This window comes from Gopherus evgoodei, chromosome 8 (genome assembly GCF_007399415.2).
Source record: "Gopherus evgoodei ecotype Sinaloan lineage chromosome 8, rGopEvg1_v1.p, whole genome shotgun sequence".
Classification (NCBI taxonomy): domain Eukaryota; kingdom Metazoa; phylum Chordata; order Testudines; family Testudinidae; genus Gopherus; species Gopherus evgoodei.
The window spans coordinates 15627312-15644396 of record NC_044329.1 but is presented as its reverse complement, the minus strand read 5'-3'; the positions used below and the strand labels follow the sequence as shown (position 1 = coordinate 15644396).

Here is a 17085-nt window from a genome sequence, read left to right as displayed (position 1 = left end):
CATATGAATTTTTTAAAGAGATGTTATGTATTTCAACTGAATATTTTAGCACAATTTATCAAAACTGACTGTGGGTTTTTTAAATGTTTCTTTCCTCCCCCTTCCCAAAAACTAGTTTAGTGTAAATTAAATGCAGATGATATTTCTATGCATTTAAACATTTATTAAGCCATGTTAGTACTTTGGAATGTTGGTTATGTTGAAATATAGAATTACGGACAGAGAAATAACACATTTTTTCCAACTTTCTGCTTCATTATTGTTTCATTACCTATCAGTAGCAAACACCCATCATCATTCACAGAGATCCTTGTACATTATTGTATGTACATCTTTATACAATGGAAGAATAGGCATCAATAAGAAAATGCTTTCCTGTCTGATGCTGCTCTTCTAGATAGATGGAAGGTCTTCATACAAGAGTATTTCAGTGCAATAGATAATGTGACAGACATAGCAGAAAATACATCAGATGTAGATTATTTTCAAAAGCATTTTGGTCCTGATTCTCCTCTCACACAATCAGAGGTAACTCCACTTAAGTCAATGGAGTTCCACCAGGATGAAGCCAGTATGTGAGGAAAACTAGACCCTCCGTGGTTAAATGACCTCGCCTGAAAGGCATTTCAAAAGGAGTGTATGATTTACCAACAACATGAAGTTCAAGGTACCTTAAAGCTCTCCACCTCTCCGCTGTCAGGTGATTCATGCCACACATTTAGGTTCAGTAAAAACAAACCTAAGCAGTAATACAAATATTGTAAGTATTTTAAAATTCTAACTAAATCAGTTTTGGGTTTGGATTGAAACATTTCTCTTGCATTGTTTGCAACTCAGGTACTATAGCCCTGGAATCAGAACATGAGACTGAAATTAACTCATTAGGTTAGTTCTACTGTCTAGGATGAAGGAAGGACACAAAATAAACAGTAGAAATGGTAATAAGTAAATTAGGCCCTAATTCTGCACACAATTGTGTACATTAACTCAGTGAGACTACTCAAAGTTAAGCATATGCATGAGTATTTGCAGGATCCAGGCCTTGGTCTCATTAGTCTAAGGTATTAATAACCCAAAGAAACCTTTTACTATCTAAAGATTTAACATGACAGTTCCCCTTCAGAAGTCGACTTTAAAAAACACCTACAAATTAAATGTTCAAGGAATGGACAGTTCTGAAAGATCATTACGTATGTTATTGTTAAACCTATTGAATTGTTTGTATGAATATATATCAGGAAGTTTGATTTGAAGGTGCAATGCTTTTTTTCTTTCCACAGCTGCTCCTTTTACAGAGATGTTTGCCTGGATGACCACTGTAGTTCAAGTTTAACTTTATTAGAATGAATAAAAGTTTTAAACCACTGGAACTGGTGAAGAACAATGCCTTGCCTGTCAATTGGCAATGCTACCACATGGGTGATCTCTCTGTTAAATGGAAATCAAACATATAGTCCCTTTCCCTGTCCAAGAATATAACTGTAGAGGGCTGTTTATAAGATGTAAGCTGTCTGCCTGATATTAAAAGCTGGAACTTGCTTGGTATAAATAACAATAGCTCAATCAATCCCTCCCTCCCAAGGCATCCTGAGGCAATGATGTAGCTTTAAAACTACCAGAAATTAAAAGGGTATTCTTCTGGTCTTTCATAGCAGACGTGCAGTTGGCTTGGTTACTAGGCAAATTCTCGCTCACTCTTAATATTTTGGTATTTGCACATAACGCTTGATAGACCTGTCTTTACAACTACCAAACTTTTTGATATGACAAGGCCTTAATGAACAAACATCACAACTGATCTGTTATCTAAAAAGTAGTTACAATGGTAGTGCCATGTATGGCTATTTTTATTTCTCCAAATTCCTCTGTCATGTCTCTGTCTAGGTCTCAGGAAAGTGTAAAAGTGCAAGTGTTGATGAAATATGGGAACAACTTCTAAGTAGACAAAGAGGAAACTGCCTCTGAGGAGCATTAGTAGGTGTGGAGGTCAGTTGTTCTTAGATTAGTGCCCTAAGCACCATGATAGCAGTGGGGTAGTTCAGACTGCACATATGAGGCTAGTCCTACATTCCTTGTACATCTAAAATTCCCACTGTAGGCTGGGGTGTTCTGCTTTAAAGTTAGGGTTAGGGGTACAGCTGGGGATATACATTTAGTCTGACCTCATTGAGAGGTACAGGGATTCTTTTTTAAAACCTGCTTGGCCCAGCCCTGAATAATTCTAACAGTGGTTTAAAGGCCTATTAACCTTTCCACAAAGAGCAATCAGCTGCTTGCACTCACCATGCTTTGCTTTTCAAGTAAACAAGATAAATACAAATACCACCTCACCCCAACAGTGCTATGCCCCTGAGTCTCACTGGCCTTGCTCTTCTAAGGTATGGAGAGTTCCAGTGTGTGTCAGGAAAATCTCCACAACCAACAAAAGGGAAGGTGGTAGGGAATATTGAAAATAGACATTTTCAGAAGAGGTAGGAAAGATTCTTCCCACCCATTGACCCAATGGCAGTCCACAGCCTCTTATTTGTTCACAAGCATTACCAGTTAGCTCTAAGTAAGGAAGCCTTTTACTGTGAAAACTGTGACCCTCCAGTGTTTCCATCTACATCCATCTTTTTCACTCTGGCTCTGCTTAGGTAAAAGCGGGGAGCAGGAAGAAACAATGTCATAAAAGGACCCAGCATTTCTGCTTTCAGGGTCCAACAGTTCTCTGAAACTGTAGATGCTGAACATGGTCCCGATTGTGCAAGCCTTTCTCCTGAAGTTAGTAGGTGTTCTGCCCAAAACCAGCACACAACTAAAGCTCTGTGCAGTGCAGATAAATACGCCTCCCCCACACATTCCTAGTGGTGTTACCACATATGATAACCTTCCACCTGTAACCTCTAATTTGGGTGGCGGCCATGGATTGCTTCACATGCATTTTCTTCTTCTTCAGCAAAGATAGTGACTTTCCCTCTGCCAAGTAGATTAAGGAAGTCCCAGTGCCTCTGATCTTCATTCCAATGCCTGTTCAAAGCACTGGAAAATTACTGGTTTGCAGAGTTGCTGGGTATTGGCACCTCACCACTGCTAGACCTGCTGGACTGCTTCTTACCCAAAGAGGAAGTTAGATAGGGAAAAATATCAAGAATGAATCCACTCACTGCCAGAGGGCTGAGCGAGGCACTGCAGCAAATCCCCAATGCAGTCCTACAGAACTCGCAAAGTGACAGAATAATCAAACTCCAGATGAAGCCTGCTACCTCTCACTTGATTAATCTGCAGGCCTGTTTTTTCCCACAAAACCCAAACAAAAGAGTGGCTTCAGCCCACTGCCCAAGAAAAAGTTGTTAGTAGTGCCCTGTAGTGAGAGCTTGCCTTAGTAAGGTTCTGTTACATGCATAAAATAAACATAATAGGTACTACTAGCATAGTGGGCAGGAACTAATTACAGCTAAATCAAGTGGGATACAAAGTACTGGTTGCAGAGAGTGATGTGAGGGGAGGAGGAAGGGCAGGCATAATGTTAGGTGGGAAAAGCCTTCTCTCCTTAGGAGAGCAGGTTGGGGAGGGAGGGCAAGGAGTGTTGGTGACCACTGCAGGATAGAACCATCACTGTATCGGCATGAGCCTAGCGATGGGAGTCAGGGTTATGCTGGTGGCCTGGGAATAAACATGGGACTTCTAAAAAAACCTTGTGTTCACTTACGAGCTGAATTCAGACCTATTGAAGCGACTGGGAATCTTTCAATTGACTTCAGTGGGTGCTAGATCAAGCCTGGATGCACAAAGGCAGCAACGGACTCCTTTTGGCCAAGCCTCATTGCCTGGAGCCCCACTTAAGACACTTTCAGTCGTCTGTCTGTTTAGAGTTCTTTGCAGGATCTGCAATGGGTCTCCCAGTCCTAGGCACTAGTGTGAATTAATGAGGTTCTACAGTAATTATTAAGTGCAATGATGCCCTCTGCTTTGGGAACTCCTGGCAACATTCTGACTGTAAATGAATTCTAAGCCAAGAGTAGAACACAACTAGTCCTCAGTGCCCAGAAGGGAGCCCATTTATTAGACATGAAAGACTGAGCAGGCAGTTGGGATCATACAGCCTCATGGATTAGCACCAGAGGCATCCCAAAAACCACTCAAGAAGCAACAACTGAACTTTACCGTTTGCCCCTGAATGTATATGACTTGTCATTGTAACAGAGACAGCTAAAATGTCACAAGCCCCCTGAAGCTGAGCCCATTTGTGGCTGAAGCCATGTACTAAAATACTGTGTGAATTATAAGCTTGGTTTAGAGAATAACAAGGCTCCTCTTTCACAAATATTTATGAGGGGGGTTTCTAACAAGCTTTCTGGCCATGACTTCTCCCTATCCCAAGCTACCTCACAGAAGATACCACTTTAAGAATAACTTCTAGTTCATCACTTCCTCTTTCCCTGTCCCATGGCGACTTCTGCTGTGAAGTGGAAAATGGCACCAGCTTCCATTTCAGCAGCCATGATGGCTGCTGCTTCCTGCTCTGGGGGTGAGTCTCATTTGCTGGTCAAGGATGGGGCTGGTGGTGGGGTTAAGTGGTAATCAAATGCTTTGAGTCAATGTCCTTGGGAGGCAAATGAGTCCTTGCTATTCTATATATTTATAATGCACTCCCCATCATTAGGTTATCTAAGCACGAATCTGGTATATGGCTACTAATGATACACACACCAGGGCTTGCAGATACTGGAAGAAACTGCCCAAGGAAAAGCATGTGGGAGGGGTGAGGAACCCATAACAAACCATCATGTAGCAATAATCTTGGATGCTGGCACATATTGCTCTGTTTTTGCATCATCATTGTATGGTAAATATTGAGGGAGTGGACATGCTGAGACCACCTGCTTTACTAAGAAGAAATAGGGTAATAGCTTTGTCATTTAAAGAGTGAGTGATAGCATCCCATATCGCCCCCACCCCATCCACACAGCACATTACATACCAGGACTGTTTATTTGAATTCCACGGGAACCTGAATGTGTTGGTAACTCTGCAACAATTGTGAGTGTTTTCTCTACAGGGTCCCCCTGCACATTCTTTGGGGTGCTATTTATGGGACAAAATATCATGCAAGCTGGTCTCCTCATGGTGTTCCAGCTACTCTGGGACTGAAAAGCCATGAGGAGAGCGATCACTTGTTACTATGCTCAGAAGTGTCACCTTGATGCATAAGGCAGGTTGAGCAAAATGCAAACACAAGCCACACAGACAGATTCCATGTGCTCACTGGCTACAGAGCAAAGGCCCAATCCTCTGAAATCTGAGAATCTCCTGAAGAATGCTGAGCACTATTGTCTCCCACTGAAGTCAATGCAAATTGAGGCCGCTTAGCTCTTCTCAGGGTTGGGCCCTAAGAGGAAATCCTCACTATGGGCCTGAACCTGATCAAAGCACTGATCCAAACTGGGGAGGTTGAGCTGGGATCTGAAGTCCAGGGCGTGGCCCCGTATCTCTAGCGAGTTCACAGTCTAGCTCAGACTTGAGCTCAAGTCACATAACATTTTTGATTCTCTTTTGTTGACTGTTTATTCTCAAGAACTAGAAAGCTGGCCTGGTTTAAATACATAAATACATGATTTACCACAGCAAAGCTGAATGGATTCTTCATTATGGTCATACGCTAAATTCCTGGACTGGATCCAACCTCAGCTATGTTCTTAGACAATCCAGAGACTTTTATTTTTCAATATAAGAGGGGAGTAGGACAAAAGGAGCAGGGAGGGAATGCTGAGCCTTCCAGACAGTCATGTTTTGGGTAGCTGTCTCAGACAGGGAAAGCAGCTGACGTGCAGCATTCCCTTAATACTACATGTACTCATTCTCCTGCTCACACACATAGCTCTTTTCTGCCCACAGGAAAAGGATTTATTAACATAATGCTGATATTAATAGGGGGTATCTAGTTTGTCTAGTTCAAGGGCACCTTAATGTTCTAATCTAAAAGCAGTACATTTCTTCATCACAGTAATAATTACAAATCTGAACTTAGTGAACTGAAAGGGATCAGGCTAACAGCCCTGAGGATTCAAGTCCTCTAATGGCAGGACAAGTACAGCGTGGACTATGGCAGTGCAAACTCCCCCCCACTCTTGCCAATATGCCTCAAAATCCTGACTGGGGAGAGGCTGACACCTTCAAAGGGCTCCCATTCCAGATCTGACCTGGTCTGGCTTGTGGAATCTACTAAGAATCACAACACAAATTAGTATGGCTACAGCCTTCCTCTTGGACAAAAAGTAACTTCACTTACATGTGCCCATCACAGCATGATTAGTGATGCAAGCCCTTTAAATCTGTGCTTTGTGTAAAGCTTGATAATCCACAGACATTGCTAGCTCTTAGATATGGCTGTCTCTCAAGTCAGCTAGCAGAAGGAAGGATACTGCAGGTGCCAAATTAAACAGGATGAGGAGACCATGATGAAAAATCTCTTTAAATGAATTCCAGTAGGGTAAAGTCGCTTTTAAAGACCCTAGTGAAGCTGCTGGGTAGCTTTTCTATGCAACAAGTAAATCTTCTCAGAAAAAGAGCAAAATCCAGAAAGGAAGATTATTGCTGGAGGAATTCAGAGCTGCCTACAAAGGCAGACAGAGGGTGTTAACAATGATGGGGACTAACAAGTCATGATCCTGAGAGCAGAAGGCCTTTAGTTTCTCATATGATCATTTTTCTATGGCTCAGACCTGTGTGCCCTCAGGTCAGTGGGAGCTAAATCCCAGGAAATGCTCAACACCTATCAATGGAAGGCTAGTCCAATAATTGGGGGTGCTAGGCTGAGACTCAAGAGACAGGGCTTCTATTCCCTGCTTTGCCACAGACTTTCTACATGTCCATGGGCAAGTCACTTAACTTCTCTGGGCTCCAGTTCCCGAGCTGTATAATAGGGATAATAGCATTTCTCCATCTCACAGGGGTACATGAGGTTAAATACATTAACGATTGAGAGGTGCTCAAATATCCCAGTAATGGGGCTCATCTAAGTATCAAAGCTAGATAGCATTAGCCCCCAAGTCATTTCCTCACAGGGAAATGCTTGTGTGACTTACATCTGTGGCTTATATTTTCCCCTCTAGTCTCCATATGGGTACTGTCACTTGTAGACAATGAGTGAATGGGAGGAAGGAGAGGTCTCTGGTATGAATGAGGAGTGTGTGTGTGTGTGTGTGAGTTGTGTGGAGGGGTCTATGGTAGGAGAAGACCCTGCCTGTTATGTTGAGGTTAGGTATGGGGGGGCTGGGGTTTCTGACACATCGCATTATGGTTGCAGTGGACCATAGGAAAGGGTCACGGTTTTCCATACAGCAGAAAGTGAGGGGGAGAAGGTGAGTCTGTATGTTGGGATGGGTGAGGGCATGGAGGACAGAGTAAAGATAAATGCTGGGCTAAAGTTGGACTCTACTGGCTTCTGCTTCTTCCCTGTTAGTTTCTTGTTGTGAGACTAGATGATGTGCTTGGCTGTGATGTGGAAATCTCCCGGGTATAGTAGCTTCAGCACCATTTTGTTCCCTGCTAGGAACCTTGATGCCAGTGGGCCCCTGAGTCTTATAGAAGGGCCTAAGAGCCTGTGCTAGTGTATAGGCCCTGTGTGGGGGAAAAACCATCTCAGACTTGTACAAACAAAACTAGGCTCAGAAAGCTAAACTAATAACATGAAACACACCTAAAATACCTAAGGGCCAAAGCTGATCACATGCTGGTTGAAGTTTAATTTCATCTGTGCTTTATTGCCTCTAAAACCTTCTTTGTTTGATTATATTTTTAAAAGCAATGCCTAAAATCTCTCCCTCAAGCACAGGGCTAGAAATACAATGTGCTGTTATATAAAATGTGCCTGCATGGGAAAACCTTATGTAGATCCATTTTGCATATTAAGCCTTTAGTTCTGTCTCTTATACACTGTAGGTGGGAATCTTACAGCTTTCAGGATTGTCTGAGCAGACAGGCAGTAAGAATTCTTCCACAGATAGACTCCTCCTGTGCCCCATCACTAGTGCAGGGTCTTTGCTGTTTTGTTTCTTCCTGCAGCAGCTAAGATTTCACTCACATTTTCTAGCCCCTTTTGGTTTAAAGATTATGGACCTGATTCTCCCCTGCCTAGGGTCCTGTGTCATCATTTACAGCTCTGCCATGAGAGCACGGTGGGAGCAAAGCACCAGGGACAGAGTCTATCCCCTGCATGCTCCTCTGGCAGTGGATAGAAGCTGCAGCTGGCAAAGGAGAATTTCTCCCATCTCACACACAGTGTAGGGCCACTGTAGTGTGCTGTCCCCCTCAGAAGCCCCAACGTAGGGGAAGTACCAGGGGTGGGATTGGCAGAAGGTGGGCCTGTAGTGACCTGAGCATTGCTTTGCAGCCCAGAGTGCAACCCCAGAGCCATTTCAGTCCCCAGAGAAGCCCAGAATCTGGAGGGCACTAAGGAAGCATAAAGGCTCTCCTCCCCTGGGGTTGAATCCTGAGCCCCTGAGTTGGTGGCGTTTGAAAACCGCTGTGCATAGGCTTAGGTAACTACAGGAGCACCAGGGAGTGGAGAATCAAGCCCACATCCCTGGAATGTAAACCGCTGTGTTCTGCCCAGCTAACGTCGCCTTTCTGAACAGTGCACACAGCCAGAGAGTAGCTCCAGTACAGTCCAAGAGGCACGGACTGATCTTTGGGACTGCCCATCCCCAAGCTTATCCCCACTTCATTCAGGGCACAGGCCGGTACTGACTAGTGGGTTGGTTTGTGGTAGCTCAGCAAAACAGCGCTTTCCCCTCAGAAGTTGCCATCTTGTGTTCCAGTATCCAGGCTTACATAAGTTTCCAGCCTGTGTAAATCAATGCAGTGAACTCTGCCTGAGTCTGCAGCCTGGCAGAAACAAGAGAGCTGAAAGTTGTGGGCTGCTGCCATTTGCCTCAAGAGCCTAGAGAAGCTGAAGTCTAGTGATGACCATTTAAAATGTCACAGTTGTAAAGGCTTTCACTGCTAGTTGACAGCTGGCCTGTAACTGATTGAAACAACAAGGGAGGTGGTGTAGAGCATCAGTGGTGGAAATCTTGCTCGGTCTTCTTGCTTTTTTACTCTCCTCTGCTCTTTGGGGAGCCAGGATGGAAGTTTAGGCTGAGAGGAATAGTTGTGTGAAGTGGGAGGTAGAGGAAGCCAGGCAGGATGAGTGTGGGGAGGACCCTTCCAGAAATGTGTGGTGGGTCTGGGCCCACTTCAACCTTAACTTCCCCCACATCCAGGCCCAGGACAGGAAGGTCATACAGAGGGAGTAAGAGAGAGAGACAGGAGTCCCCCCAGGATGTCATGGAAGGCCTGGCTTATTTGTCAGACCTCCCAACAATTTGCTCCCTTCCTCCCTCAGATTTCATGCCACACTCAAAACCCCACATTTGCAGTTACCCCGCCAAGGATTGGGGTCCCTTCGCAGCCAGGCACTGCTGCCCTTTAAAGGGTAACGGTATCATTTTGAGGAACATGTGACTCTAGCTCCTCCTGCTGGGGATGAATGATAATCCCCAGCCGTCATGTAATGGCATTTTCCAAGAGATGTACAAACAATAACTAAGAAGCTGTCTCTGCAGCAGTCCCCAACACAAGGTGCACTCGGGTTTTGCCTTTTTTTTTTTTTATCATTAATGAACTAATAGTAAATGAACATTCCTCAGTATGGTACAGAACACGTGCTGTATTTCCCCCTCTTAAACAAACACGCTCTTTGTGCCTAAACTGCATCTGTGCCAAAGGCATGCTAGTGCAATCTTAATTTGGAGAGTTCTTCATTAGCACAAATCACTGGAAACATCAATAACTGTCATGGTGCAGTTTTAATTTGATTCATATGTAAATCAGAAGGCAAAGGAATGTAGATCCAAGGGTGGCAGTAGACAGAGCAGGAAGGAGAGGAGGAGCAGAAAGGAGAGGGCAGGACAGGGAGGAGGCGCTTACTCATGTTATGTTTGTACAGTACGTATCTAAACACACTTGATAAAGAAACAGTTCAATAACAGTGATTAGCACTTGACTATAAAGTACTCGCTCTTCCCTCACTGCCTTTGTGAGTCAGGGATTATCCCATTTGACTGATGGGGAAACAACATTTTCAAAAGGGTCCACTCTTTCCGTGTTCCCACCTGCAGCTCCCACTGACTCCAGCTAGAGATGTGGGGGAATCCAGCAATGCTCCAAATCTGGCCCTGTGTGTTTCAAGGTCAGCATATTGGTTTTTTTTTAAAGGAGACACTCTAAAGGGAGATACTTTAAAATTGTTTAGCCTAAATGCCTTGTGAAGTGACACCAAAGCTGAGACTATTGAGAAGAATTCCTTGCTTATAGAACAGTCACTAGCCTGAAGCTAAAATCTTCCTTAAGAGGTTATTTTCCAAGGCAAATTCTTGAGATTCACAGAGAACCATGCTAGTTTTGAGAGGGATGTTCAGCATCCCACAAAAAGGTCGTTAGGGACCTGAGACTGGGAGCATGTCATTGTGTTGCTATCACACAGCTTGTCTTGGAGGCCAAAGTCCAGCCTTTCTGCACTCACTCTGGGTAGTTACTGTTGGGTGGAGCTATCTATCTTCTGGGTTTGTTTATTTTTTTCGTAACAGCAACTCTCAGTGTCCTATCTGAGCTACTGAGATTCTTTGGAAAAGGCTGAAATATCTATGTCGAGGGGGGGAAATAAACTAAGCAATATAGGCCCAACGTTACTTCTTTCTGACCCTGAGTACAATTCAACTAAAACATAATCTAGCTTTAACCCACCTGATGTGGGTGTTGCACGATAGATCTTGTAGACTTTGGGTAAATCAGCTCAATGTGACTACATGTTTATAAAATGTTACACTAGATAAGGGGTAGGCAACCAATGGCACGGGTGCCGAAGGCCATATGAGCTGATTTTCAGTGGCACTCACGCTACCCGGGTCCTGGCCACCGGTCTGGGGGGGGCTCTGCATTTTATTTAATTTTAAATGAAACTTCTTAAACATTTTTAAAACCTTATTTACTTTACATACAACAATAGTTTAGTTATATATTATAGACTTATAGAAAGAGACCTGCTAAGAACGTTAAAATGTGTCACTGCCACCCGAAACCTTAAATTAGAGTGAATGAATGAAGATTCGGCACAGCGCTTCTGAAAGGTTGCCGATCCCTGCGCTAGATTCTGATTTATATTTACAGTAAGATTATCACTATGTAATTAATTGTATCATTGGATACTAGGGGATAGCCAGCTACCTGCCTTCCCTTATTGTGTAGTATGTGCTGTATTATGATGCATTTATTAATACATCAAGGACCAAATCTCACAGCCATTCATTCAGGTGAAACTCCTATTGAGTTCACTGGGGATTTTGCCTAAATAGGGGTTGTTAAATTTGACCCCAGTGTAGTTTGAAATAATGGAGAGCTATAAAATCCATCTGCTTGTAACTTCAAAGGGCAAGATTCAGTCCTCAAATAGAATAAAACTGATATAACCTTGATCATTGCCAAGAAATGTGCCTTTCTGATTTGTTGGGAATTAAATACTATGTCTCCTTTACAATCACAACTGTAGCATATGAAAAAGAAATGCAGAACAATAGAGCCTTGGTTTGAATTCAAGTTATAGTTCACTAGAATTCATTTCCATAGAATTACAATGGATTCATTCTCAATACCTCTGAGTATTGTTTGTACTTGTGGAAGTGAAATGGTATTGGGAACACTAACGAGGGCCTCAGTAATTAATATCTAGGTTTTTGAAAAAATTGTTTACTAAGAAGGTAGGCATGAACTGAGTCACCATATAAACTTGTTGATGGTCAGCCGCACCCATCTATTTTATAGATTGCAAACTCTTCCCTGTTTGTTTTGCAAGGTGCTTAACACACCCTCGAACATGGTCCAAATGAATTATAATAATGACATACAGGCTTTGTCTTCACTGCAGAAATAAAGCATGTTTTTTACACTGAACTAGCTCAGTCAATGTAAAATCCTAGTGGAGACAAGGCACAGGTAGCTTTTACCTAGATGTAGATAGTCAAGGTCAACTCTATAGCCTCCACTTGGGGTGCCTTGTCTCCACTTGGATTTTACAGCAAGACAGCTATGTTGATGTAAAAAAACACACACACCCTTTTCCTTTTTTTGCACTGAAGATATAGCCACAGTTTGTTGTTCTAAGAAACACTTACTGCAACTACGCTTTTTATCTGCAGGAGAACATGAAAGGACACTCTCTCAAAAACAGTATAAAAGATTCCAAAATAAAATATGAACATGGATTGAGCCTATCCATATTTTATCATGCCATCTCAGAATGATAAAGGGCTGAGTCACTCAAGTGATAGTTTTCATGCATGTAGCCACTGAATATTTTTACTAGCTAAAGTGCCTTTACTTTGCAACATGGCTGCAATATCTCAGGCTTTGCAGTGTGCCCATTTAGGCTGAAGGAACAGAATGAGGTATATACTGTCAGGTGGTCTACAAGTAAATCTTAAGAAATTCATATAGGGTTATGCTGTATTAACTGCCTAGGTTTTTCTTCTAGAGCAACAAGGGTTTGATTTGCATTTGCACTATGCCAAGGTTAGTATCTATCATATTGATCATGTTGACATCATCAACTACAGAACCAATTGGCTATTTTTTTTTAACTCCACCAATGCCAAATATAGAAATCATGAGGTGCTTGGTCATTAACACTTGCTTATCCACTTGATTAGCTCAATACATGAGCAGGGCCCATCCAGAACAATCCGTTATCTTCTGAGATAAACAGGGCCAAGCTGTCCCTGGAATCAAGAATTCCTCTTGGGATGAATGTGGCCCACTCCATGTAGTATTTTTAATGAAGGGAACAAAAGGAGGTGGGGAGGAGAGCAAGATGCCTTTTCCAGTCTGCACTGGTAGTGCAGTACAGTTTGTGGAATCTTTCAACAAAGCCTGTTATGCAGACAGAAAGAGGAAGTATTGGGTTTAATTCAAGGCTGAAATCAAAAACATTCCGAAAGTTACTGACTTGCAAAGAATTGCAGAGTGTGCAAGTAGTGGGGCACTGCAGAAACTTGACCACCTAATGGGGATTTAACAAGCAGAGCAAACATAATTATACAATCAGCTTTGTCCTTGTATGGTTGAACTGTATGCTGGTTTTTAAATAGCTTCCAGTTTTAAAGAGAAAATGATGATGGTTCAGTAGACTGGTCACAGGAGTCAAACCTGGATTCGGTTCCCAACTCTACCCCTTAACTATCTCTGACCTTAGGCAAGTCAGCTGACCTCACTGTGCTTGTTACACTGGGCCAGCTCCTGAGCTGGTATGATTCCACATCACTCCAAAGTCAGTGGACCTAAGCTAATTTACACTTGCTGAATATCTTCCCCTCCATTTATAATATAGGATAATATCTACCTACTGTAGCAAAGAGCCTTGAAATCTGCAGAGGAAAAAGTACTACATAAATACAAATCATCAAAGGGACTGAACAGGGGGGGACTAATTGGTCCTTTAGGTTCATCATAAACTTTGAAACTGAGGGTATGTTTTCGGTATTGGCTGGATCGGTGGGCAGCGATTGATCCAGTGGCGATTAATTTATCGTGTCTAGTCTAGAGATGATAAATCAATCCCCGAGTGCTTTCCTGTCAACTCCTGTACTCCAGGTCCGCGAGAGGCACAGGTGGAGTCGATGGAGGAGCAGCAGCATTCGACTCACCAGAGTGAAGACACCGCAATAAGTAGATCTAAGTACGTCGACTTCAGCGTAGACCAGGCCTACGTTAAAATGCACGATTGCATATACAGAACCAGACACATTAAGAGATTTTATTTAGGTTAGTTTTACTTTTAACCAACTTTAATACATTCATTGGAAATATCACATGGCACTAAACACAAAATTCACATGCTCTTTGGAATTATATGTTGAACTGTGTGAACATCCAGACAGAAAGAAGAAGGAAGAGAAACACAGTGTTCAGATACACGTTGTTTTAGTACAGGTCATGCAGGCATTTTGTTATGAAATACCTAACATCATTAAATCTTGGTTTTATAACTCTTTATTGTAATTCGGTCAAACACAATACTTAACATTTATAGGACAAGCAACACAAAAATAGTCACCTAAACTTGTATTTCCAGTTGGCTATCCATATATAAAAATCTATAGTCTGAGGAAAATTTCCCTGTAGTTAGACTTTCACCTGAATGTCCCACGATCATACATTTTAAAAGTCTGTTAGATTCTTTTAAAGGTGCATTTGTTAAATTACCATTACATTTAAAGGTTCACAGTATTATCAAAATAGCTGGTTGGTACCATTTGTTTTGTGGTCAGAAAATTCTAAAAAAATGCTGAAGTCAACAATGGTAATCTAGCATTTAAATTGAGGTAGACAGGTTAGTGTTTCGATTGGCTAGGGTTGCTTTTTCTCATTGCATAAATGGTTTTGTATTCTACACATAGTAAAATACATTAGACAACAATTAGAACAGTTGCTAGTTAACATTTCTAGCAGAGAAGTTTGTTTTTAAAAAGTTAGCACTGCATAATCATTTAAAAAACAGATTTTCTTTGTCATTATCTATTTGTTACCAAATTAATTGGAAATGTCATACAGAATTATCCATCTTCCTTATTATTTAACTTGTTATTTAAACCTGCAGGATAAAAAGCCATTTTAAAGTACAGTAGGTTTGATCGATCTTAAAACCAAGGTGTAAATAAAATGTGCAACAATCCCTTATCCTAGTCCTACTTTTCACCTCAAAGAATTATAAACTCACTGGAGGAATTTGGAGATAAGAAGATTGTATGTTAAGCATTGTAACCTGTCCACACAGTATTTTTTTTTTTAAATATTGCAGCCATTAGGCATAGAGTTAGGGAGTCTTTGTGGATTAAATTAACACATCAGTACATCGGTAGGTACAGTATTTTTAAGAGAATCTGATCCAGCTTTGTTGAAATCAATGGAAAGTTTCGAAATCAGACTCTGTATAGTTGACTGTTAAACAGCTTGGGGAGGGGAGTAGGGGGCAGGGGTGAGAAACAGACTGCTTCTGTGAAAGATGACCAGGGCCTAGATCCTCAAAGGTATTTAGGCACCTAATTCATTTATTTCTGTGGGAGTTAGGAGCCTAAATATCCATGAGGATCTGGGCCCAAGACAACTTCTGTACATTATTTGCATTACTTTGATTTCAAGAAGACAGACACTAGTGACTGAAGAACAGCTCAGAGGCTGGTCTGTGTTTCACTGTGGCTTCCTCCTCCTCCTGCTCTTCCTCCACTGCTTCGACAAGAGAAGAGTAAGATGAGAAAGTCCTCCTAGTCTTAGGCTTCTTCCTTGAGCCTGCAGATGCATTAAGGAGCTTATTTAAGGAAGAAGTCTTCTTCAAACCCCAGCTTAGATCATAGAAGGGCATGTCGTCAGATAAGACTCCAAGGAAGGTGCTGGTGGAGCTCAAGATGGAAGCAGCAATTTTGGGGTTTTTCTTGATTGGAAAGGCATGTCCGATACTGTTGTGAAGGTCGGGATCACCCAGCAAATGCCTGACGGCATAAGAGGACCCTTCCTTTAAGTAGTGGTGTGGCTTTTTCCCACTGTAGTCTCTCAGATTAACCTTGACATTGTATGTCTTGACCAATGTGGTAATGACATCTTCTTGGCCATGTATGGCAGCGATGTGGAGGGGAGTGTAACCTCCGTAGGACTTGGCATTCACATCGATTTCAGTGCCACCTTTCTTGGCCACCTCAATGATCTTCCCCACCATGTCACAGTTCCCACTCTTGGCTGCCCAGTGCAGAGCTGTGAACCCGGACATGAAGTCCCTTTTCCCTGCCAGATTGGCATTGGTCAGCAAGAGGCCATGAAGCCGCTGGGACCACTGGCCGGCGGTGGCTTTCACCAGCCATTCGTGCTCCAGAGATTCCAGGGGAACAGCAGCAGTGCAGCCGGTTTCTTCGCTCACCTTCTGAGTCTTTGACACCCTTCGCAGATGGGGCGACCTGGCACCCGCCTCGTCCACCTGCCTCCTCTTCATGTGCGGGGATCTGGGGGAGGCCAGCTCAGGGAGGTCCAGCAGGGTCCCCACTTGCAGCCTGGCTCTGTCCTCAAGCTGCTCCTGCTGCCTTGGCAGCTCCTCAGCCCCTCTAGCCGGCTGCGGGCAGCGCACTGGCAACATGCAGGGCTTCTGGGGGTCCTCTCTCCTGGGGGGCCCGGCCACCCCCGGCGGGGGCCCAGACGTCTCTCCGTCCTGGCTCTGGAACAGCCCCCTCAGCTCGGACACAGGCTTCGGGGACCGGCTCTCCTCGGCTGCCAGCGGGGGGGAGGCGCGCCCCTGCCCCCCTGCCCCGCTCCGCCCAGTGCCCTCCGGAGGCGCCTCGGGGGGCTCCCCCCCAGCCTGGGCTCGGAGCTTCTTCCGCAGCACCACGAACTTGGCCCCGTCCAGCTCCTTCACCACGGCCACGCTGTTCACCAGCGCCGTGAAGCGCTCGCGGCGGGCGGCTCGCTCCCCGGGCTCGGCGGCCTCCAGCAGCGGCTTGAAGCGGCCCCGCAGCTCCGCGCTCCGCACCTGCCCGCCGTGCTCCCGCAGGAAGCCCAGCAGGGCCGCCCGGCTGGGCTCGGGCTCCGGCTCGGCCATGCCCTGCACCTGCGATCGCTGCCTCCCCGGGCGCGGCTCCGCTCGGCAGCCGCTCCCCGCTGGGGGGTGGCGGAGGCACCGCGAGCGGAGCTGTCTGGGAGTTGTAGGCGAGAGGGGCACCTGAGTGTGACCCCTGCGGCGCCCCCCTGTGCCTGCCCCGGGGAGCGCTGGCTCCGGCCCGCAGTTCACGCCGCGGAGCAGAGGCCGCCAGCCGCGGGGCTTGGCGCGCCCCCCAGCCTCCTGGGCTGCGCTTGGCAGCGGAAGGGTTTGGCCGCAGCATGAGCACAGCGCATCGCACCGTGTGGGTGGCACCCTGCGGGGCTTGTGCAATCCGGCAGCCTGCGCCGAGACTCCGCTGGGAGCCCCTACCCCCGGGTCTGCTCTCTGCATCGTTAAATGCGCCCATCACCGTCGTCTCTGAGCACCGCCTA

At 44.5% G+C, this 17085-nt stretch overlaps 1 protein-coding gene across 1 annotated transcript; it reads right to left on the bottom strand.

The window, feature by feature from the left end:
- Nucleotides 1–13871: 13871 nt before the first annotated feature.
- SOWAHA (sosondowah ankyrin repeat domain family member A) lies at nucleotides 13872–16654 on the bottom strand. Its single transcript, XM_030572457.1, has one exon. It carries the CDS (start codon nucleotides 16652–16654, stop codon nucleotides 15224–15226), a length of 1431 nt encoding a protein of 476 aa, XP_030428317.1. The 3' UTR covers nucleotides 13872–15223.
- Between the last annotated feature and the right edge of the window lie 431 nt (nucleotides 16655–17085).